The sequence below is a fragment of the Podarcis muralis genome, chromosome 3 (genome assembly GCF_964188315.1).
Source record: "Podarcis muralis chromosome 3, rPodMur119.hap1.1, whole genome shotgun sequence".
Taxonomy (NCBI): domain Eukaryota; kingdom Metazoa; phylum Chordata; class Lepidosauria; order Squamata; family Lacertidae; genus Podarcis; species Podarcis muralis.
Genome location: NC_135657.1, coordinates 40,759,334 through 40,783,567, shown reverse-complemented (window position 1 = coordinate 40,783,567; position 24,234 = coordinate 40,759,334). Strand labels below are relative to the sequence as shown.

Below are 24,234 nucleotides of genomic sequence, written 5' to 3'. Positions count from 1 at the left end.
TAAACTTGCTTGAAATCAGAAGCTAGTGTGCATTTTCTGAAACAATGACTTGTATATATAAATTATCCCTGAATTTTTATTTGGGTAGTAATTTATGCACATTGATCAGCTGGTTTACTTGCCCTTTCCAGAAGAGCTATGACTTGCCCTCTTCCAGAAGAGTTCAAAGTTGTAATATTACGCTTCTTGGGTGACTAGTTATTTGTGCAAGTGATTTGGCTATTGATTTTGGGAATCAACTAAATCAACAAACATCTCTAGAGTCAACTAATTCATAATGGGAAGCACATGTCCTCTGGTAGCTTTACACATTCATTCATCCTGTAGTCCCAAACATACTTAATCTGGAAGTCCTGTTGAACTTGATAAATCTTTTTTTCTAGACATAAGTATGGCACTAGTATGTAGAGAGATTTCTCGCCTGTCCAGTTTTGTAGTCTTCAGATATGGTTGCAATAGATTAATAGTTTTGTAGCATTGAATGTCAGGGTCAATGTCCCTGGTTTTAAAAAAATATGTAAAAAATCATAACTTCTTTTTTTGGTAGCCCTGGGATGAAATTTGTAGGCATGCTAGCTCCTCCTGAGGAAGTAGAGCCTATCAATTTTTAGCCGGAAGATAAACAGTCGAACAGATGTTATGCTATTGTTCAGATACACAGACTTAAAGATCTTTAACACTGAGCTTTACTCAAATGCAAGTAGGGCTAGAATGGGGTAGGGGTATAAGGAAGGGCCTTAACTATGGGTAGGCAAACCAAGGCCCGGGGGCTGGATCCGGCCCAATTGGCTTCTAAATCCAGCCCGTGGACGGTCCGGGAATCATCATGCTTTTACATGAGTAGAATGTGTCCTTTTATTTAAAATGCATCTCTGGGTTATTTGTGGGGCATAGGAATTCATTCATCTCCCCCCCCCCCCATACAGTCCGGCCCCCCACAAGGTCTGTGGGACAGTGGGCTGACCCTCTGCTGGAAAAGATTGCCGACCTCTGGCCTTAACTAATAACTGACATACCAGGCAGAAACCAAAATGCAACAACAAGAGTAAATAATTGGGATAGAAGGGCTTGGATTTTAGAAAGGGATTGGTCAGGATTTTTTTTAAAAAAATTATTATTTCACTATAAACAAAATGGTCAGTTATATCTTGCACATAAGACCCAACAAAGAGCACGTGGATGACACATCCAAAATATTGACTTAGAACATTGAGATAGCAAAAGTTTTGATGAAATATAAAACATAAAAATAAAAACAACCTAAAGCATCCATTCAGCAATGGTATGGGAGTCCTTCAAATAACTGAGCTTTTCTAGAACAGGTAAGTGGTAGTGGTTTTCCTATCGCGGAATGGTATTGGGGTTAAGTTGACAATAGCTTTTCTTATTGTCTGTATATGAATAACAAAATGCAACCACCACTCCATAGCTCTTCAGTGTTGTCCTTCCTAGCAGAGTCAACCTGATTTCTCCTCCAGAAGATTAGGTGTGCTTTATCTTCTGCAGCAAAGAAACCAGAACCTTTTGGTGCCTTAAAGACTAACACATTTATTAGAGGAAGCATTTGAGGAAATGGGCATCAGTTCATGAAAGCATATGCTGTAATGAACTTGCAACTTCAACTTGCAAAAGAACACTGAAATAACTTCTAATATGTTGATTCAGGGGCAGAGAACTATGGTCCTCTTGTTGTTGCTGGGGTCAAACTTGCATCATCCCAGACAATCGACTGTGCTGGCTGGAACTGATGGGAGTTAGAGTCTGAACACTGGGAAGGCCACAAATTTCTGACCCTTGCATTAAGGAAACGTTCCCTCCAAAGGTGTTGTGATTGTAGAGCCCTGGTCGAAAGCTACAGCTTTCAGTCACAAAAGATGCCACCCTCCCCCCTGCCTGGCATTTCCCTTTTATGGGTAGCTTGAGGGGAGGTTGAGAAATTTACCACTTTTGGCCAGAAAGAAAAAGAGACCTAAAACAGGATTGAAATTCTTTGAGCAGCCCACTGAATTCAGACAAGGCCTGTTTTTTTTTAGAGTGAATACCTCCCAAATCAATCCACTTCATTATTAGGTTACATCCAAAGTGGGTGCAAACTCCTGCTATGCCCCACCCACAAATGGAATTCACTGCATCTCAGCATCTCATCTCCCCAATCTTCTTCCCCTCCAAAACTATAAAAGCCCCAGATTCCTTTCATCATAGGGAAGGCACTCATGGCATTTAAATCATTTTGGTTTTCCCTTTTTTGTATATTTCTGGTTCAGTGAGTTTCTTTTTGAGCACACAGTGTTGATTTAAAAAAATAACAACAACCACTCTGGCTACTGCTATCTGTAAGCTCAGACTTTTTAATGCTGTCACTGTTTTACTGATCCAGCTTTTAAGTGCATGTTCCAAATTCAGCCCTATAGGAGGGAGGAAAAGAATAGAATCCTACAGGAAGGATCCTGTAGAAAATGCCCACATCTTGCAGTATTGCACTGAAATACCTCTTCAGAACTGTTCTTAAGCTATTTCTGTGTTACCCTACAAATCCAGAATTAGGGAGAATAAATTTTACAGAGATAAATGTTACTTTAGGTACACAGAAACCCTGAGCATTGAAAGATTGAGATGAGCTGGATTCTTGTAAACCAATTAGAATAAACAATTAAAATAAACCAATTAGAATAAACTTTTGTCAGTTTCTGCTTTTTTGTATCTCTACTCCCTCAACCCACTACATTTTTCAAACATTTTAGATTTCTGAACCTCTGGGAGTTAAATATGTGCTTAAGGTGCCCTAACATAGAAATGAGAGAAGGCATCATTGATTTAATCCAAAATGGTGCTTCTCTATTACAAGAAGCAAGTGATGTCAAACTGCTTTAAATTAATGATTGCAGCACAACTAACCTCAGTATATAATAATGGAATGGGAAATGGCCAGAAAGTTCAAAACCATTATATTAAATTTCAAAAGGGTCATTTATAACAAATGTGAGGATTAGAATGTTGAACAATAAAATGGTAATGTGGGTGGTTCAGTTTATGGAAGCTTAGATAGTATTTAAACATAGAATAATGATCTGATATCCCAGGGTGTATATGGACAAGTCCAAAACTAACCCATTGTACTTAAAGGGTCAGGGTCTAAATAGGTGAGAAACCACCTTTAAAAGAGAAGTCTTGCTCAAGAAACAATTAAGAACCTCTGCTGAATCACTTTTAAATTGTTATCCTGGGCTCCATTTGGAGGAAGTATGGAATATAAATTGAATAAAATAATAAATGGGTGAAGACTTTGAGGAGTGGATTGCTACAGATTTGAAAACTAACAAATACACCTGATTTAAAGGCCAGAAGCAGGCAGCTAGGGCAATATTTGCAATACTTACTCACTATTCACATAGCTTATACCCTTCATTTCTGCATTCAGTGCTCAGCATCTTACACTATACAGTAAATGTAAAGTCAGCTTACACTATAAATACATAATTAAGATTTTTATATCACAAAAGTGACTACTGAAGAAAAAACTATCAAAGCTGAATATTTGTTGCACCATACCTAAACCACTGCATTCAGGAATATATCTGAAGAACTATGTCAGATGAAGAGGAAGAACAATTCATTTACAAATTAGAAAGTAACAAGTTACATGAACCCTATGGCATTCTTGGTGAACAAATGTGAAATTGTTGATTTACTAACAATATGGATTGTGTGGTCCTACTGTAAAATTCATTGAAAATATAAAGCTTAATTTGAACATAAAAATGTAATTTGAAAAATATAATGGCCACATTGTTACATCCCATGAAAATCAAAGGAGTTCTTAAGAAAAGATTTCCTCTGATCTTTGTTATGCATGAAAAAGAGATCACTATGTTGTTCTGTTAAATATGTGATAGATTATCTTGAAATCTGCTTACATGGAAAATTTTAAGACGGGTAAGCAACCCAAGGCCCTTGGGCTGGATCCGGCCCAATCGCATTCTCAATCCAGCCCACGGATGGTCTGGGAATCAGCATGTTTTTACATGAGTAGAATGTGTCCTTTTATTTAAAATGCATCTCTGGGTTATTTGTGGGGCATAGGAATTGATTCATTCCCCCCCCCCCAAGAATATAGTCCAGCCCACCACATGGTCTGAGGGACAGTGGACCGGCCCACAGCTGAAAAAGGTTGCTGACCCCTATGTTAAGGGGTTCAGGTAGGATGGAAGGGTAGGGCAGTGTTTCAGTATTTGGGTCTCTGGTTGTTAAAGGCTTTAGTCAATAATGTCACCTTGAATTGGGCTTCTAAATGATCTGGCAACCAGTGCAACTGTTTATATGGGTTTATATGTTACCTAATTGGAATCCCCGGGACGCAGGTGGCGCTGTGGGTAAAAGCCTCAGCGCCTCGGGCTTGCCGATCGAAAGGTCGGCGGTTCGAATCCCCGCGGCGGGGTGCGCTCCCGTTGTTCGGTCCCAGCGCCTGCCAACCTAGCAGTTTGAAAGCACCCCCGGGTGCAAGTAGATAAATAGGGACTGCTTACCAGCGGGAAGGTAAACGGCGTTTCCGTGTGCAGCTCTGGCTCGCCAGATGCAGCTTTGTCACGCTGGCCACGTGACCCGGAAGTGTCTCCGGACAGCGCTGGCCCCCGGCCTATAGAGTGAGATGGGCGCACAACCCTAGAGTCTGTCAAGATTGGCCCGTACGGGCAGGGGCACCTTTACCTTTAACTGGAATCCCAGCCAGTAATCTGGCCACTGCATTTTAGACCAATTGAAGTTTCTTTCTTCAAGGGCAGCCGCACTTACAGCACGCCACAAAAACCCAATTGGAAGTTACCAAAGTGGCCATGTCACTTCTTACTGAAAGAGATCATAGCTTGAATTCCAGCTGGACCTGTAAAAAGGCACTCCTAGCCTAGAGACTGTAAAGATGGGGAAGTAAATGTCAGGGTTGAACAGAAATAAAAGAAAGTACCACACATGGAGCTTCTGGGAATAAAGCAAAAAGCATACTGCAGACTTGAGGAAATACTTGAGGAAAGATGCTAGTGTTTGCTTATACTCATCCAGTCTGATCATCCATTAGCATTAGGTTTCACCAGAAGGACACCAGTATAACCAGCTATACTTTTCATATACGCCAACAACAGTTTCTTGATGTGATAGCGTGAGCCATACTACTGATATTTTATACCATGCATACTCTCATAGCATGTATAATCAACACAGCTCTATATATTAGTACTGAAGAAAATGAGTATACCCAGAAATGATTGGAGAACAAGTCAGATTAAGTGGACATTGTGTCCTTGACCATAAATCCATTATACCTAAGCACCTAATCCCTAAAAACTTATTTTACTTCTGTCTCCTAAACTTAAGGCTGTACCCAGTTCATTGACAAATTTGATTACATAAAAGCTTTATAAGGGCTACAAGTGGTTATCTTTTTACATAAGGCATTCGTCTATCTCGAGACAATGAAGTGTGCTTCCAGGGGTGATGCCAAGCTACCTCATTAGCAGTACTGAAGTGACCTCCCCAGGGCAGAAGCCTGGACAAAGTTCATGGTGGTCCTGGGCTGCCCAGACGACAAGACCTCCTTCTCTGCCTCACTGATGTGGTCCAAAGGAATGTAGAGCAATACGTCTGGCACCAGCTTGGCTGCTAGGAAGGAGTTGCTGGAAAGAGGCATACAAAGTGCCATCCAACCATCTTTGGGACTCCAGATTTGGGTAGGGTTTACTCCTCAGCCTTTTTCTCTCCCGAAGATATCCCGCAAGGCAGTGGAGGTTCAGAATCAGAGATTTCCTTCTATTAGATGGGCTATTTTCCCAGCTTGATGAGCCCCATCTACCCCTCACTTCCCTCTACAGCATGTGCAGAAACTGCCTTATTGATCATTGGACCTACTATTGGTCTTGTCCTTGGGTACCCTCATCTGGTTTAGCCAGCCAGTTGAAGCCATTTCTGGGGCTTCTAGGAGCTTCTAGGAGCCACAGGTGAGAGCTCCACAGGTGTGGAGGTTGGGAACCAAAGTCTACCCCAGAAGGAACACAACATGTCCACTCCAGAGGTTATCCCTCTGTTAGCACCCTATACTTCCCATGGTTATCTATAGGATTTAAATATTTATGGTATATTGTGGTATATACAGTTTGATCACTTTTCAGCAGAGCCAGCCCACCAGTGGGGTGTGGAGAAACAACTTACCTCAAGTGGTGGAAGCACAAGAGTCGGTGCCCCATCTGCCCTACTGCCTCCAGTAACAAAGCACTCCCCTCTCACTGGTGAGAGGGAGGCATTCTGGCGTGTAGCATTGACATCCATCTTCCTCATTTCTGGGGCAGAAAAGACAAGTGACAATGCTTTGAGGAGTGCCTCAGTGAGAGCCAGGGGGAGGAGTTTAGCAAGAGCCAGGTGTTCCTGCGCACAGCGCTGCTGCTCATCTCCAAGTTCAGAGAGATGGGGGAAATACAGTGACAGTGGAAGTGGGCAGTATGGCAGGGAGCAAAATATTTCCGCTTTTGCCTTAGGTGGCAAAAGGGGGTGGGCCGCCCCTGCTTTTCAGGCATGCCTAGGTTTCAGTGATTGATACCAGTGATGTCTTAGAATGGTAAATCTGCCAGGACGGTTATTATCCCCGCTCCCCTTTGTAAAGCTACCATAATCAGTGTACTTGTACCAGCAAGTTTGTGTATGTGTGTACATGTGTGCCTGAGTAAAAAACTTGAATGATGAAAATGTGTGCCTGCTGTGTACTTCATGCCTATGATGAAACAAGTACTTGGCAGTAAAAGTCTTTCTTCTTTAATTTAATTTTTAAGGCAGAGCTTTCCAATCTTCTGTATCGTGACATGTTAGTGTGTTGGCTTCAGTGTGTAGGTGTTTCATGCAAACGCTCCCCGTGCTCCTCCCAGGGCTGGAAAGGGGTTAGTTTAACCTCCAGTTTGCTAGTAAAACTCAATTACTGTGTTGTGAAATGTATGTCTAAAAAGTGTGTCACCAACATAAAAAGTTTGTAAAGCTCTGCTTTAAGGTGTTATGGGCCTCTTTGTCCATCTTTCTGCTACCTGCAATGGCAGATTTTGGCAAAAACAGCTGACATCCCTTTTGGGGGAATGGACATAGCTCCATCAACACAGTTTCTAGCGATACCTCTTCTGTATGGTATGAATGTCCAAAGCTTTAAATTAACAGGACAACATATTACTGACATCCACACACTGTCTTGTTTTCAGAAGAAAAGCCTGACTGCTCCAAGGCCCGTTGTGAAGTACAGTTTTCTCCTCGCTGTCCAGAAGATTCTATTTTGATTGAAGGGTATGCGCCACCTGGTGAATGCTGCCCTCTACCTAGCCGCTGCGTGTGCAACCCTACAGGGTGCTTGAGGAAAGTTTGCCAACCAGGCTATTTGAATATATTGGTTTCTAAAGCATCAGGCAAGCCGGGGGAATGCTGTGACTTCTATGAATGTAAACCAGGTAATGTGTACCTTTACCCCCCCCCCCAGCCCAATTACCTCAGTGTTTATGCATATTAACCTAGAGCTGACTATCAAAAATGAACTCCTTTGTGTGTGTCTTTTCCTGTCACTGTCTCTATCACTGCACTATCAGAGAAAATTTCACTCCAGCCAAACTCTTTCCTATCTTACAAGCTATTTGAAACAGGAACACTGGTGGAATAACATATATGCAAAGAAATGTGAGACAGGTGCTACAAAACTGATTTCCCTGACTCCTTGTGTTATCAAGCTAGGTAACGTAATTGTTTGATAATCATATGCAAGCTTTCAGTCCAGTGGCAGTTAGTGCTCACAGATGATGATAAAACCATTTGGTGGAAAGCAGTGCATGATAAAAGCTAGACTATAACTATATTATGATCTGTGGTTTCTTTTGTCTGACAGAATAGCATCTCCTCTTGTAATTGAAAGCACAGGGATCAAGTTGACCATTTAGAGTACAAGATGTAGAGATAGACCATCCTGCACCTTCCCTTTCATTGGTTGTTTACTCATAGAAATAAGGGGCATTCCAAGACTGATTGAAATCAAGTCTCCTCAAGGTCAAATCCAGCTGACTAAGGGACTAAATCTGTCTAGATGGTGATTGCAATACCAAAACACATACTGGAAAACACAGCACAACCTCCTTCATTGATAAAGGATATGACACAGACAGCCCACCTCTCTGCTATGCACACACAAAAAATGGAAATTTACCATTGTGGATCACTGAAATTCTGTCCGGTCCCTTTGCTTTCTACACTGCTGCTGTCACTAATTCAGCTGTCGCAAATGAACACGGCATGCTGGCTGCATTGGTTGTGTTTCACTTGGAACAGCCAGTGGGTGTGATGGCTGGCTGCTGACTAAAAGTGGATTGGATATCTAGCCGCCATGAGGGAGAACTACTAGTAAGTTCTGCAATGCCAGTGCAGCCTCTGCAAAGCACCTAGCCTACTGTGCCAGAAATGGCTGCTCCCAAGTCTTCTGGCAACTGAGCTGCCTTTTATAAATTGTATACTGCTGGTTGGCAAGTCACTTAACAGCATTCCATTTTGAAATAATAAAATTAATGTTATAATGCCTCTGTCTCCAGGATAAAATTTATGGTCACCATTTTTGGCCAGAATGGTTTGGAGCTACGCCACCTCTGAGCATGTCTTGCCTCGATGTTTTGGCATATTATATAAAAACAACATACACTCTCTTCTTAATTCCAATGCATGTATTCCAGAAATGTGAACACGACTCAAAATGGGGTTTAAAGATTGCACATATCAGTTGTACTTGCTTTGGAGTTAATATGCAAATATCAGACTTACATGTTATATTAAGGCATGGAAGCAGGCATAATTACCCTCTCCACCTACTTGTTATGTGAAGGTGCTGTGAATTAAACCTTTGAGAATTTAGGTTTGGGGACTGTTGGTTGGCATATGTCCTTGTCTGCATTTGCAATCATCCAGAAGCTGGTGTTGAAGTATTATGGTTGGCGTTTAGTGACCTTTGTACCATATTATTCTATCTATTTATTTATTCCTTGTACACTGCCCAATAACCAAAGTTCTTTGGGTAGTTTACAGTGAACATTAAAACCACAAGATAGAACAATATATGAAATCTAAAAGAGAATTAAAAAGCACAATACAGGTCCAAAAACAAGCATAGAATAGCAGTAGTGTAAAATATCTAAGAAATACTAAAACACTTCTAAAAAGCCTGAGAAAATGATAATGTATTCACCTGGTGACAAAAGGTCTTAAGTGTAGGTGCCAGGTGAGCATCTTTGCGGAGGGCGTTCTGTAACTTAAGATGCCATCTTTGAATAGGCCCTCTGTTTAGTAGCTGTCTGCCTCACCTCATTTGGCAAGGGCACCTGGAAGAGGGTCTCAGAGGATTGCTTTATTTATTCTGGGCGTTCAGGTACCCTGTGAAATAATTGGACTCTTTATTGTCATTTTTTCTAAAGCAATACGAGTTCTAATCAATTTTTAAATATATTTTTCTTCCAACAGTGTTCAGCATAGACTGTAGCACAGTAGAATGTCCTCCTGTCCAGCAAGTTGCTTGCCCCTTGGATAGCTATGAAACTCAAGTCAGGCTGACAGCCGATGGATGTTGTACTCTCCCTACCAGGTTTGTTATACATTTGATACAAGACTTTAACAGTCACTGCGTTTAAGGTTTCTACTTAAGAACTCAAAGCAGTTGTGATACAAGTAGCAAAGGAGTTCTGAGCATCACTGTTGCTCTAGATGATTTTGCATAACAGCTTTTTCTCAGTTGAATTCCTATTGAAGATTTGGTAGGTGTATGTTGAGCAATTGCTGTGTGAAAGTGTTCATGACTAAAATGGAATTAGTAACTGCTTTGACTTCTGAAATAAGATATATGAGAAGAATTAGTGACTAAATCTTTTCTTTAACTAAAATCCTTAGGGGGGAATTGACGTGTTTCTCATTCATGTAAAAATAAAATGGGAGTAATTTTAGCTTGCAGTTCTCATGTTTTTATTAGCCTTAACTTAGTAACTTATTTAGAAAGGCTGTACAGAAATAGCGTATTTTATAGATGGGAACAACACAAGGAGAGAACTAGATGTCCTACAGTTTTATTTCAAAACACAAGGAGAGAACTTAATGTCATGTAGCTTTTTCTTAATGTATTTGGTTATATAGAAATATAAGATTAAACTTGGGTGCATAGAGGATGACCCTGAATCTTGGGATATGATGGTACCAATAAACGCCTCCTGGTAAGAAGCTGTACATTTTTTCAGATTCAATCTTGCAACAATAATTTATGACCTAACCTCAAGTCTTGACTACTGTAACGTGGTATATATGAACTATAGGGCATTTCTGGATTCTCTAACTTGATATTGTAAGATGAAGCAGATCCTGAGAGTGTCCCAACAACTGCTCCCCAAAGGTTCCACATATCCTATCCAAATACTACCATTCCTGTCATGTGTTCAGCAACAAAGAACCATCATGTGCTGAAGATCTGGAATCTAATCCCACTGTAGATAATTTAGGTGATTTAGTGTTTTACTACTAAATGGGGGAGGGGGGAATCTGCTGCCATAGTTAAATTCTCTTCCCCTGTGCTGACATTTTTCAAACAGTCCCCCTCTACCCCACATATATTTTCAGTAATTTTCAGTATGTGCGTACTTAATATGGTACCCTTTAGATGTTGTTAGGCTTCAGCTCCCATCAGCCCCAACCAGCAAAGATAGTGATCAGGGATGGGGGGAGGGTCCCACATTGGTTACCCCATCTAATATATAAGTATATGATGTTTTATTCTTAAAGGATGATTCCATATTCTTCTTTTCTCACTTCAACTCTTCTCTGGATGGATATTTCAGGGATTAGCATTCATGATTCATTCATGCAAATGTCTTCAGTGCCATCTCCTCTTTAAAGAGGAGTATCTTTTGTGTATCTCAGAAACCTCCTAAGTACTCATTGTAGGTAGATTAGAGTTTTGGATTGTTTGGATTGTTTGGACAGTTTAAGGTTTATTAACCATATGTGTTTGAAAAGCTAATGACCAGAAAATGTCTGGGGTGGGATGTTGTTCACTTTCCATGAATGAGGCTGAAATGACTTGTGTAAGTAAACTTTAAATGTTGATGGTTGAGTTTGCGACACTGTCCTTGGGCTTCTGAAATATTTATACAGATCCTAATTACTCATGTCACCTTATGTTACATTTCCATGCCATTTCAAATTAAATATCACATCACAGAGTTAAGAGATAGTGTTAGTACTGTATAGTACAGCAGCAATATTTAAGCAGTTTCGTAGCATAGAATGCTCCTTCGTTATTATTTTGATGATTCTCCCAAAAACCCTGTGAGATATATGGTTTTTATGATTAAGAACTAAGGAATTAGTGGCTTTTCAACAGACCTACCTCTGCTTGGGATGTATGTAAGATTTGGAACACCAGTCTTCTGATCAAAGCCAAGCATTGTCCATTGGAACAAGTGTTAAATCTTGTTTACTGTGTTGTGTTTTAAATAGTCATGTTGTCTTTTATTATGTAACAGCAGAAAACCAACTTGCTATCACCAGCTGTTTCCCCCCATGTTTGTGCTTTCCCTCCCTCATATGTTGCCTCACTTATTTATGGAGCTTTCAATGCTTCGGTTTCAGGTGCGAATGTCTCTCTGGTTTATGTGGTGTTCCAAAATGCGAGGCAGGCTACATCCCCCAAATAGTGTCACGTGGAGACGGAACACCTGGCAAGTGCTGTGATGTCTTTGAATGTGTCAATGGTATGTTACGTTCTCAGTGTATTTGGACTGAACATTTTGAGGAGTTTGGTTTATGGCTAATTTAAATATGTTGTCCAATATGGGGCACAAGTAGAAACTATAAGTTTACATAGGACAATATTCCTACTAAAAACTTGTAGGGTATTAAAACTTAACCTTATTTAGTAGGGGTCTGTGCATATTGGGTATGATAGGGTACTTCTATGAATTAATTATTTTTCAGAAAAAAGAAGCATATAATACAACAATACAAAAGCCATTTTAAATAGTCCACAGCCATAGATTAATTTAAAACCTCTTGAACACACTACCAGAACCTTTGACGATGACCTTGAAAGACAGGTTTTAGCCATGTGCCAGAAGTCGTGCAAATATTTATTTCATTGGATTTATGCCTACCCTTCATCCCAAAAGAGGTCAGGAACTGCTGCCTCCAAGATTTTGAACTGCTGCCTCCAAGATTTTGTTCCTATTTTTGATCAAAATCATTACAGAGTTTTATCTCTTGGTAAAGGTATACCATGTTCCTATTTATCGTGCTAACAGAAGGCTGTCTTAAATAAGATGATGTGCTTACTGCGTTTAGAAAATGGAAAGGAGCACTCAGATCTGCTACAATGTTTTCCGAGTCCTGGTGATGATTGCAAACCACTCAGGAAAGAGCACCCCTTCTTGGTGCCTGAGCACTTTGCAGCCATCTTCCTGGCAATCCTTTGCTCCTGCTGTTATTTGCAGTTCATGTTGTTGTTTTTTAAAGTCTGCTGCAGGTGCCATCACAAGCAACTCAGTAGATGGAGGGGAGGCATGTTTCAAGGGGTGAACCCAGCCCTCTTTACACCTCTGTGTAAATAGATTATTGACCCATTAGTTCCCAAAATATCAATAATAAAAAATAAGTATCAACAAAACTACTATAAATGTTCAGAGTCTGTGCATCTCAGTATTAGATTAATTAAATAGTAGTTTAAACTTAATTAAATCTGGGACAGATGGCAAGAACAAAAACAAATCAGTTTAAAACAAACTAAAACCATTTGAATGAAGTATTTAAGAAAGATATGAAACGAGGGTTTGGGAAACAAATATCACAATTGGAGAGAGATCTGTTGGAATGTAATGTTAAAGTGCTGTCTAAAATGTATAAGATATTATTGGATTAGGAGACAAAGGATGAGCAAGTAAAATCTTCACTAATACATTGGGCAATAGATATTGATACAAACCCAGATTTAGATGTACGTAATGCTTAGCTAAACCATGGCTTAGGGCAGTAGCAGCAGGATCAAGGGAAAGTAAAGCCGCCACAATTTTTGCTGTGAGAGCCCACATGCTTGCTCTTTCATGCTTAGCCAGGATTTGACTTAGCGTTAAGGGTGAACAGGCCTATAATCTGTAGAATTTTTGAGGTTTTCTGCCACCTCTCTTTATATTGTTACATTTCATATCTTTGAGTTCATTTTGAATGAAAAAAATCAAAGGGACACATGCTGTTTTAATTACTCTTTGAGATGCTGTGTAATTATAACATGTAAACCAAGTAAACATTAATATACTTTTCCTAAGTACCAGGCAAGATGCAGGTATTCTAGTGAAGCATCTTTTGTTTGCTTGATATAAAAAACACATCAAAGATCACAAACAAAATGATATGATAGAATAATAACTCTCATTGTGAGAATTATGTTACAAAAAGCACCACTGCTGAAATAATGTTTACTATACAAATAACAACTCAAACTAATAAGTGCTACTGGGCTATAGATCTAACAACAGGGAAGTTATGCCTTTAAAAGGCAAACTCAAATAAGGATTAATATTTTATTCTTTCTTTCTCTCTTTTCCTGAAATTTCTGTTCATGCTATGTACCGCTCTTTAATGAATGTTACTGTGCAAATATGTGTTTAAAAATCAGTATCCTTTAGGGGTTCTATATCCAAAGTCATAAAGTTATAAATATAACAGAGGTTCTTTATTTAAATTTAGATCTACTGGCTTCTGGCCAAATACAGCCCACTCACATTCCCTTCCATCCTATGCCTACTCATTGCCCCCCACCCACTGGTTACCAGTGGAAAAAGTGTGCTTCACCGGCAGCCTTGAAGTAACGGCTCCTGAAGCATCCTCAACAATCTTTTCATATAGAAGAGCCAGAGATGGGGAAGCAAGCTGAGTACCTCATAGTGGTGGTTCCTGAAACTTCACACATACACACACACACACACACACACACACACCTGGGTCAGAGGGAAATCCATGCTGCAAATAATGATAAAAAGAATGAAGTGAGCATACTCTGTAGGAGACCTAGGTGCTTTGCAATTTTAGATTTTTCTCCTAGTGTTTTCTAGCAGAGAAGGAAACACTGTGAGGGGAAGAGTAGATGAGGGCAAAGTAGGGCTTGATTTCTGGTCTCAAGTTTACCTGTAATCATGTTTTCTGATCTAGAAAGCAATCTTGAAAGTCTCCCAAGTTTGTGTGGACTGGCTGCTGCTGTTCAGTGATGGTATCAATGCAGCCAGGCTGGAGCAGGAGATGGCAGTGTGATCCAATCCTTGTGGGAAGGGTGGATATGATCTTAGGAGAAGGAGTGATGGTGGTGATTTTGAGAAAAAGAATGAGGGATGGTGATGATTTTGAAAGAAATTGTGTGGGAGGTTCTAGCTCACGCACTTTTGGTTCTGGCCCTCTCCAGCACTAGCATGCAGCTCTGAACAAATTACCCAAGAGGGAATGTGGGCTTTCACCCAGTGGTGGTGGTACCTGTTTTGAAAAGACAAAAGAAGTTGTCTGACGGTGATTACAGTATTATGATGACTATTTGAGCTGGCAGTGTAGCATCAGGTGAAATAAAATTCATAATTGGAAGGACTGTAGCTAAGTGGTAGAGCATCTGTTTTGCATACAAAAGGTCCCTCCTTCAATCCGCAGGTAGGGACTCCTGCCTGAAACTTTGGCGAGTCACTGCCAGTCAGTGTAGACCGTAATGAGCTAGATGGACCAGTGGTCTGACTTGGTATGAGGTAATTTCCTATAGTGTTACAGAATAAAACACATTATTTATGTGGAATTTAGCCGCTACTAATTATCATAGCCGCAAAAGCAGATTTAAGATAGGTTAGGTAGGACATTTAGGCAACAGATATCCCACGAGTGTGCTACATGGCTTAGTGAAGGAAAAAGAACTTCCTGCTGATAATCTTCGGAATTAAATACAAAAGTGTCATCCAGGGTTCACAGCAATCAAAAGACGCTGCAGTCACCTTTAGAAATTGTCTGCAAAGAAATGTCTGCAATTGTTTTGTTTTCCTAATGTGTTCTGACTTCTAAAATGGTTGGAGTAAGATGATCTTGCTCTTAACAGACCTTAATCGCCTTTTAAAAACATTCTCTGAGTTCCAGTAACTTTCCAGATGTAGTGCAGTTTCTGTTAATTAATCCAATAGTGTACCATCAAATATTTTCTGTTTCTGTTCATTGCACTGAAATAACTCCCTTCAGTGTCAGTACAGATAGCTAAACCCTAAGAAACCCCAGGCATATATGAAAGCCAGGATAGTCCAGTGGACAGACAGAATTGCCAGACAACATAGGTATGTAACTCCTGACCCAGAGATGCTTGGACTGCTTTGATCCACCTACAGTTCCTAAGCTCCAGGTACATCTGGGATTTGCTTGAGCAGAAAGAGGCACAGGCAGCAGTGTAGTGTAGAAGTTGTAAGAAGGTGCACTGATGTTTCACTGCAAACATGGACTCTTCTGAAATCATTATGCATTATGAGGCATTCTAAATTGATAGGCTGTGAGACAAAGGACTATTTGTCACACCCCAATACCCATAACATTTAGCTATATATCAGCTACCTTTCTGTTAACCGAGTGAATAGGGGTTGTGGTTTGTTTGTAATGTAATCAGAGTGATAGACTGCATGATTTGCATGCAGAAAATGCTATGTTCAATACTAGTCTGAAATCTAGAGAGCCATTGCCAGTCGGTGTAAGTGCCAAGTTAGACCAATGGTCTGGCTCCATAATGAGAAAGCATCATTTCCCCCTACAGAATCTTAGGACTCAGCTATACAGCTGCAAATAAAACGTTTTAAGTGAAATATACAATGTGACAATAGATGGTGATGGTGAGCCTAATGGAAAATTCAGTGTATTTTTAAAAATGCTTTTAAAAAAAGCATTTTCAGAATGTTTTAAATATGTGAGTAGATTCCACCTTAGTGTCTTCAAAGTGCTAGGTATACATTATCACAGTAGTACTTGCAACAACTCTGTGAGATCGATCCATATTATTTTTCCCTTTATTGCCAGTAAAGAAGCTAAGGCTGAAAGAGTGTGTTGCTAGTCCAAAGCCACCTTGAATTGGAGACGTCTGTGTCACTGCACATTCTGTGGTTTAATGTTGTTTAATGTCCATGTGCCCTTTTTAAACCGTAAATAGCAGTAATTGAATCCCCCAATTAGGATTGGACCACAACAGGGAGGGAGAGCTTAATGCTTCCCTTGGGTCAGAGTCACAACAAATTTTCATTAAGAGGGAATTTCCTGTTGGGCTAAGTGGGAGCTGCCTTCCCAATGTAAATACATTCAAAAGGGCATTTTTTTGGTCAGGGCTACAGTGCAGGCACAGGAAAAGGCTCCTCCCTCACTTCCTGATTGGGCAAAACAAAAAAAATTCCTTCCAGTAGCACCTTAAAGACCAACTAAGTTAGTTCTTGGTATGAGCTTTCGTGTGCATGCACACTTCTTCAGATACACTGATTGGGGGCGCTGGTGCTGCTATTTGCAATTGTAAAGGTATACATGCAACATTAAAGCAGGTGTTTAATGTTGCATCTAATTTGGCCTGAAGCCGCTGTGGTATGTTAGCTTCCATTAAGAATAGACAATATTTAAAAATTCTTATCCATGAGATGAATCGGTAAAATAATTCATTTTCATGTGCCACTCTTGAATATTAATGTTTCCAGGATAATTGATAAAAAATAAAATAAAAATTAGGGTAGTTAATTATCAACCAATAATTAGCAATATGTTTCAACAGAGCCTTTTTCCTTGCATAAGTATTTGTAGTACATAAAGTTAGAATGGGGTTTGGCATATAAATTGGGCTCAGATAAAAGGGCAGGAGTGCTGCCAAATGATTCTGTGCAATGTGGGGGCTTGCCAGGACATTTGATCCAATGAAGGAAATTTATCCCAAATTTACATCTGTGAAACAAGCATAGTCATGACCATTTTTCAAAAAATACATCTTTATTGAAATAAAATGTAAAATGAACAGCAACAGTCATATTTCATTGAACAAAACAAAACATGGGCTGGATGTTCACCAGCAAACTCTGGTAGCAGAACTAAAACAAGAGAGTTAAATATCACCCTACGGCCTCACAGTAAAGAGGCTGTGTATAGAACTTTTTGTTTCTGCACCCTGAATTCTTCCGACTTTTTGAAAAGGCCTAGCTCAGGTGTGATGAAGCTGAGGCTAAGTTCAAAATAAGTGGCTCTTTCCTTGATAGATGGATGGAGTAGCTGGAGTACACCAGTAGTTCTTCTGTCACTATCATTCTTTTTTATAACTGTAGATGTAGAACATGCCATAGAATATGCAGCTGCCATCCAGAAAAAAAATACCCTCCAAGCTTAAGTCCCTCCTGAAAAGCGTTCCTGAATGTTAGGGGACCCTCCAGAACAAAATAGGATGTATCATGGAGGACTACAGTAGGTGAAGGTAGGATTAGCAAAAATCATGTTCCCCAGCTTTCACAAGTAGGAGCAATTTCAGCTGAGGCACTTTCAGCCTGGTATATATTAAGTAAACCATGAAACATTTCAGAAACAAAAATCCAGATTTATTTTTTTTACCAAGGAGTAGATAATCATATACCTGAGAATTTCATGAGTTAAGTCACTGTGCTTTTTATAGCCAAGCACCTTCATGAAAAGTTATTTTGTTGTTGTTGTTGCTATTTTCAGAAGTGAAGCCAGCTTGTATATTTAATAGTGTGGAATATTATGATGGAGATATGTTTCGAATGGATGCCTGCCGGTTTTGTCGATGCCAAGGTGGTGTGTCTATTTGTTTCTCGGCACAGTGTGGTGAGCTACATTGTGACAGATACTATGTACCAGAAGGAGAATGCTGTCCAGTATGTGAAGGTAATTATTATTATTATTACTGTATTATTATTATTATTATTATTATTATTATTATTATTATTATAGCTCTGGTGCTCTTTGAATTTGATTTAAAAGTACAGTCGACTCACAACTTGGATGCATTTAACTTCAGCAATGACAGCTTTACATGTTTGGTGGCCAGCCAGCTGCGATTGCACAAATTAAATGCATGCAAGGTGAAGAGCTTGAAAGCTCCCAGGCTTGCTTACTGAACGCTGGGAATGTCTCATGAGATCTCACAGGACCATCTGAGATCTTGTGAAACCTCTAGAGCCCAGTAAGCAAACCAGAGAGTTTAAAACGGCTATCCAGGCTTGTTTTCCCTGTCACAGAAAGCACTTTTAAGCTCTCTGCCTTGCTTACTGGGCTCTGGGAAAGTCTCAAATGGGTCCTGGGATCTCACTGAAGTGTCCCAGAGTCCAGTAAGCAAGGCTCCACTTTTCACCCAGGGGCAAGGCCACTGGCTTCAGGAAGGTTGGGATGGTCACACGGGTGTGGTTCTGGGCTTATTTTAGCTATACAGTGGTACTTCGGGTTAAGTACTTAATTCATTCCAGAGGTCCGTTCTTAACCTGAAACTGTTCTTAACCTGAAGCACCACTTTAGCTAATGGGGCCTCCTGCTGCTGCGCTGCCAGAGCACGATTTCTGTTCTCATCCTGAAGCAAGGTTCTTAACCTGAAGCACTATTTCTGGGTTAGCGGAGTCTGTAACTTGAAGCGCATGTAACCTGAAGCGTCTGTAACCCAAGATACTACTGTACATGATTTCAGCTTTACATGTAGTCCCTGGAAGCTAACCCCTGCACCAGTTGTAAGTCGTCATAGATTTTAGTATTATTTACTGTGTTGAAGCGATAGCTCATAATTCCTGGAAAAAGAACCTTGAAATTGGGACGGCTGCTCAGGATGCTATTCACTTCCTTGATACCCCAAGAGTTTTATAAATAATCTGAATTATCTCTAGTGCTTATATATCTTCTGCAAATGTAGTATTTCTGTCAGTTTTCCTTATTAAAAGAGAGTCCAATTCATAAAGTTCTGTAAAAATATAATTCACTGTTGATAACATTTGGGAAAGATAATTTACATTTTTGACACTTTTAAAGCTGTGCACCCTTGCTGTTGTAATGAATATCAATGTGGTCTTGTAATAAATTATTTTTAATCCTGTGTTGACATTCTCTCAGAATGTTCAAAATGCTATATTATCAATAAAACATATGTATTAAACACTACAAATAAATTGAACCATTTTGATGTGGTTTGGGGTTGTTGTTTTTAGATTCCATATCTCCCGTTAGTAACCCTGCTGGGTGTTACGCTAATGGCCAGATTCAAGCACACGGTGACCGCTGGAGGGAAGATGACTGCACTTTCTGCCAATGTATCAATGGAGAATCTCACTGTGTTGCCACAGCCTGTGGACAGAGCTGCTTGAACCCTGTAAAAGTGCCTGGGGAATGCTGTCCAATGTGTGAAGGTAAGGCATGGAGAATGGAAAATACCATTTTAAGAATTGGCATAAAAACTTTTCTAGTGTTAATTTTCGATGTGGTGCTAGAGTTACTGTTAACATTCAGAGGAGCTTCTCTAGTATGTGACCTCAGCCAGGCACAGATTATATAGTGAACATCAGAGCAACTAGGTGCCAACTTTCCTGAGGGCACATGAAGCCTTCCCATTTCCCACACTCTGCATAGGAGGAAGAAGGATCACATCTTTATTGGTCAGAAATTTTCACTGTTTCATCATATTTGCTGGTAGCTTCGTTGCCCATCAATGTTTTGTGCTCTGTTCTAGATGCAGATTCAGGTCCCCATCCCTACTGCTTTGCAATCAGCCATTGAAATTCAGCTAGTTTCCGATGAGGGTACATTGCCTCCCTTGCCCCCTTCTGAATACCATCAGATCAGGTTTGACTATGTGATAATAGTAGTGAAAGCAAACAAAGCCCTCCCATTGCCCTCACTCTGAATTGGAGAGAGAGGATACATTTCTGTTGCCCAGGTAACTGGGTGATTCTTTCTGTAATTCTTCCCAAGCTTTCCTGGCAGCTTTGCACACTTTCTTGCAGGAATACAAATGCCATGAAAAGGGGCTGTATTTCATAGTGGGGGACGGTGAACATTTTCATGAATGTACTTCCCATTGCAACTTAGTAGTTGTTTGAGTACTGTTGATTAGGAGTGAAAAAATGAGAAGGTGCCAAGTATTTGAAGATGTTCCGTTTTCTGAAACATTGGAAAGTATTTCTCTCAAAAAACAAGTCCTGTTTCCTGTTCAGTACTATCATCACTAATATTATTAGCTTTGGATCATAGATCTAAGGGATTTGCAACAAGACTGAATTGGCTTCAAAACAACATTGTTTCTGAAAGAAATGAATTTTATTTCAGGCTCCCCACTATAAAATACATTTTAAAAATTTAGGCTTCTGAAAATAAGAACATGAGAACCAAAAATATGCTTTCCCCCCCCCCCCTGAATTTTTAGGTTTTTTGTGGTTTTAGATACTTTCAGAGCACTAGCTCTGCAGCTGTTCAAAATTCTAAGAGGCCAAATTTATGATAGGTTAGCAACAAGCCACACTCCTGATTGACTTTCCTTTTTTGATGCCCACGGTGACATTGATTTCACAGAGAGCCAGGCTTTTGGCTAGATACTTCAGGTGAAAATTATTTATATATTTATTTTGGAACCTGAATTCCATGGTGAAGAGCACTCTCACTTGTGGCAGTTTGCCATGATCTTTCAAATGATCAGTCTTGGAACCTTTTCTGAAAAAGGACACACAGTGCTTGAACCATACATAGCTATGGGAGTCCAGTGGTTTAGACATTGTTTTGGGAAAATATTCCTGAACTGATATGCATCTTGTGAAGTTGGTGAATCTGTGTTGCCCTTCATATAAAAAGCTGAGAAGGTGGAGGTATGTTGAAAAAAGAGAAACGAATGCAACTGGGTTCCAGGCTTGTCCATACTCATGTCTGCTCTGTTGGGAGAGTTTTCATGTTTCTTCCTTTGCCTCTATTGTTGCTGTAGAATATCACCTCCTTTGTGAATTCTTTGCTTTTATTTCTTCTGTAAAGTTTTAATTAAAGGACCAAACCAAGCAATGCAGCCTTAAAACCACTTTGTTGTTTCTGCATTAGGAATTTGGGCACCAGGAAGGAAATTCTCTAGCACTGAACTTGGAACTGGTATTTTTCATGTAATGAACTCGGGGAAAAGAAAAGCTGTCTGGAATGCTAGCTATGAGGATGGAAAACATTTAGTCACCCTTGGAATGATATGAATGTTTTTCCAGGAAGCTTAAGTAAACGCATATTATGCAGCTCAGGAGGCAGCATTTAACTTTTTTTGGAAGACAGACAATGTTCCACAAAGAACATGGAAGTTTTAAAAGTTAATTAAGGAACAGGTTTGTCAGGGGCAAAACAGACTGTTATGTTTGATTAATCAGTTAACCTTGCAGCTGCACACTTTTGTGCACTTGAGCATATCTTTATAACATTTTAATAAACTATAATATAGGCATTTTAATGAATCATTTGTCTCTGTGGCTTAGATAGAAAGATCCCTGGCATAAGAGGAGAGAAACTTCCACATGCATATAAGGAAGGCTCCAAACTTTTGCTTATTTCCTATCTCCTCCCTGAATCACACCCTTGTTGTTCTGAAGGCTCCCCAAGCTTCCAGGGGTTGTTCAGGGGCAGTGGGGGAAAGGAATTGAGCTAGGAAGGAAGATGTAAGGAAGCTCCATTCTATGAGCAGAATACTGTGTGTGGGAGTTAAGATCCAAGAAACTTAACTAACTTTCTATTGCCTGCTCTGTCATATGAATTTAACACAAGGGGTCCACAATATGTCCAGCTCCTTTGAGGACCATAACACTTAAAGATTTTTGGTTTATGTTGATGGACTACCATGTTCTGGAATGGGGTGGCCGTTCTACCCTTCCTATCTTTTGGCAGACAGCATGAGTAGATCTTAGAAATTGTTCACCTAAATACAGTGGTACCTCAAGTTACAAACGGCTCAGGTTACAAACGCTTCAGGTTACAAACTCCGCTAACCAGGAAGAGTTACCTTGAGTTGAGAACTTTGCTCCAGGATGAGAATGGAAATTGTGTGCCGGTGGCAGCAAGAGGCCCCATTAGCGAAAGCACGCCTCTAGTTAAGAACAGGTTCAGGTTAAGAACAGACCTCCAGAACAAATTAAGTTCGTAACTAGAGGTACCACTGTATTGTCTGCTAAATCTTTTCCTGCATGGTTTTTTTTTACAATTCATTCCCAAATCTGAATTCTTTCGGATGTTCATGAATGTTTTATAATGCAAAGCATATACGCCGATCATTTAGCAATTTCAAAATTTTTATAGCCTACCAAAACTTTATTGATCCTCAGTGCCTTAATAGGCAATCAATGGGCAATGTAGGCAGGTAAAAATTAATTAACCAAGCAGTCCTTATTATAGAAGACAGAGTATATTGAATTATTAGATTGTTTTAACTAAAGTCTATGGTAAGGAGAGTAGAAGTTTTTGAAAAGCCACTAATTAGAGGTGCCACCTTCTTAATGCCGTCTCTCTCACTGTGACACAACATAATCTAGATGATGTGGACAAATTATTTGAGGTAATTCTAATATGCACCTTGCATTTTGAAACTTTTAAACACTTTCTTCTAAACTTGAAAGGAGATGACTCATAAATGGAAAGTACTCAGCAGAGAAATTATTTAGTAGTTGTAGGTAATACAGCTCATGTTCATAAAGAAAATGAAAACATGTATTTGCATTGTGTTTCATGATCTAAAGAATCTGAATACAGAAGGCATTTAAAGAGAAGTTGAGTATTTTCTGGTACTTAGCTGTCCCAACTCTTCTCCCACTCATGACACCTCGGTAACTAACTTATCCTTCAATAAGGCTCTTTCTACTGCTGCCTTCATTTTTTCTGTAAGTACTTAGTACACACAGGGACCTACAAATAAAGTTGCCAGGTCACTAGTGTAGTTCTTGTAGGACCAGCGGAGAAAAGCCTCCTGTGTTCTCTGCGATTTTGTGATCACAAAGTAAGAGGATTGAGTTGGTTTTTAAGGGCAGGGTTCCACATCTTCTGACCAAGAGATTGCAATACAGTAATGTGAAACCTAGACTTCACAGGCAATAATAATGTAGCATGTCGTATTGTCGTTACCAAATATTTTGTAACTGTTTGGAGACCTTGCACAATTTCAGCTATAATGACATCATGAATTTGGTGTTCTGTAGACAAACTGTTTACAGTAGACAGTTATACCAGGGAAACACTGAAAATAGAGCTGAAACTTTATATTGAGCATTCTTTTAATTCTTCATGAACTAAAAAATAAAAATTACCCAGTGGTTACAGACATATATGCAGCTGGGTTGGTGGATTCACTTGTTAAAATGGCATCACATTGGGTGTTTATTCTGACAAGTAAACCTGTCAACATTATTTAGCTAGTTCAGCATTAAGCTTTAGTCTGTCAATGTTATTTTCTCGATAGACTTTCTGAATGCTGGTGTATATAGTTTGTTAAATACCACAGTGTTATTCCACAGAAATTCCTATGAATTAATGGCTGTCTGTTGCAATTACATTTATCTTTAAATATAATTATAATCAGTAATATCAACAGCAGCCTTCTTTACCATTTCCATCCCTTTTTTAAAAAAATCTTTCTACAGTTTAGAGTCACATCTAAAATATACAGAGACGGAATGTTATTTTCCCATCCATTGTCTCGTCATCTGTGCACTCAGTCTTTCTTCTGCAGTTTGTCAAGGGCAGCAATGAAAGGCTAACCTAGGTCACATGACCATGTGTGCTTTTTCAAGCTTAACTGTTTGTCTATTCAAATAGCTAGAAGCCTGGCAGTAGCTGAACTAGCTTTATTTGTTGAGTCTTGTTCAGTGAAGTGAAAAGAGCTGATTTCCCCCTCCTTTTTTTGTAACTGCATTTTGGGGGGGGGGGGGAGGGAGGGGACTGAAATTATTTCTTTTGTCCTCTTTTGCAGCTTATTGAAACTCAGGCATCCATATAAAATTACTCTATCTTGGGATTTACCTTTGTGGATAGGAAAAGTTAGTTATTGATAAGCTTGTTCTGAGAAAAAAAATTGATGTATAGAATTGGAATCTGTATGGGAGTAGCTGCAGCATAAAAAACCAACAACCCACATATGAATAACTACCAGCAGTTGTTTCTGCCAGGCATTACAGAAGTTCTAACACATTA

General features: G+C 39.7%; 1 protein-coding gene across 5 annotated transcripts in view; it reads left to right on the top strand.

Annotated features, from left to right (window-relative positions):
• CRIM1 (cysteine rich transmembrane BMP regulator 1) overlaps nt 1-24,234 on the top strand; it is a 121,383-nt gene that overhangs the window by 65,821 nt on the left and 31,328 nt on the right. For 3 of the 5 annotated variants that reach the window (XM_028724206.2, XM_028724205.2, XM_077925700.1), the window contains 5 exons: nt 7,224-7,466; nt 9,508-9,628; nt 11,659-11,780; nt 17,764-17,946; nt 19,251-19,448. In XM_028724206.2, the coding sequence (XP_028580039.2) occupies nt 7,224-7,466; nt 9,508-9,628; nt 11,659-11,780; nt 17,764-17,946; nt 19,251-19,448 (867 nt within the window). The remainder of the gene's footprint in view (nt 1-7,223; nt 7,467-9,507; nt 9,629-11,658; nt 11,781-17,763; nt 17,947-19,250; nt 19,449-24,234) is intronic. The other 2 variants (XM_028724208.2, XM_077925699.1) reach the window with 1 other exon arrangement.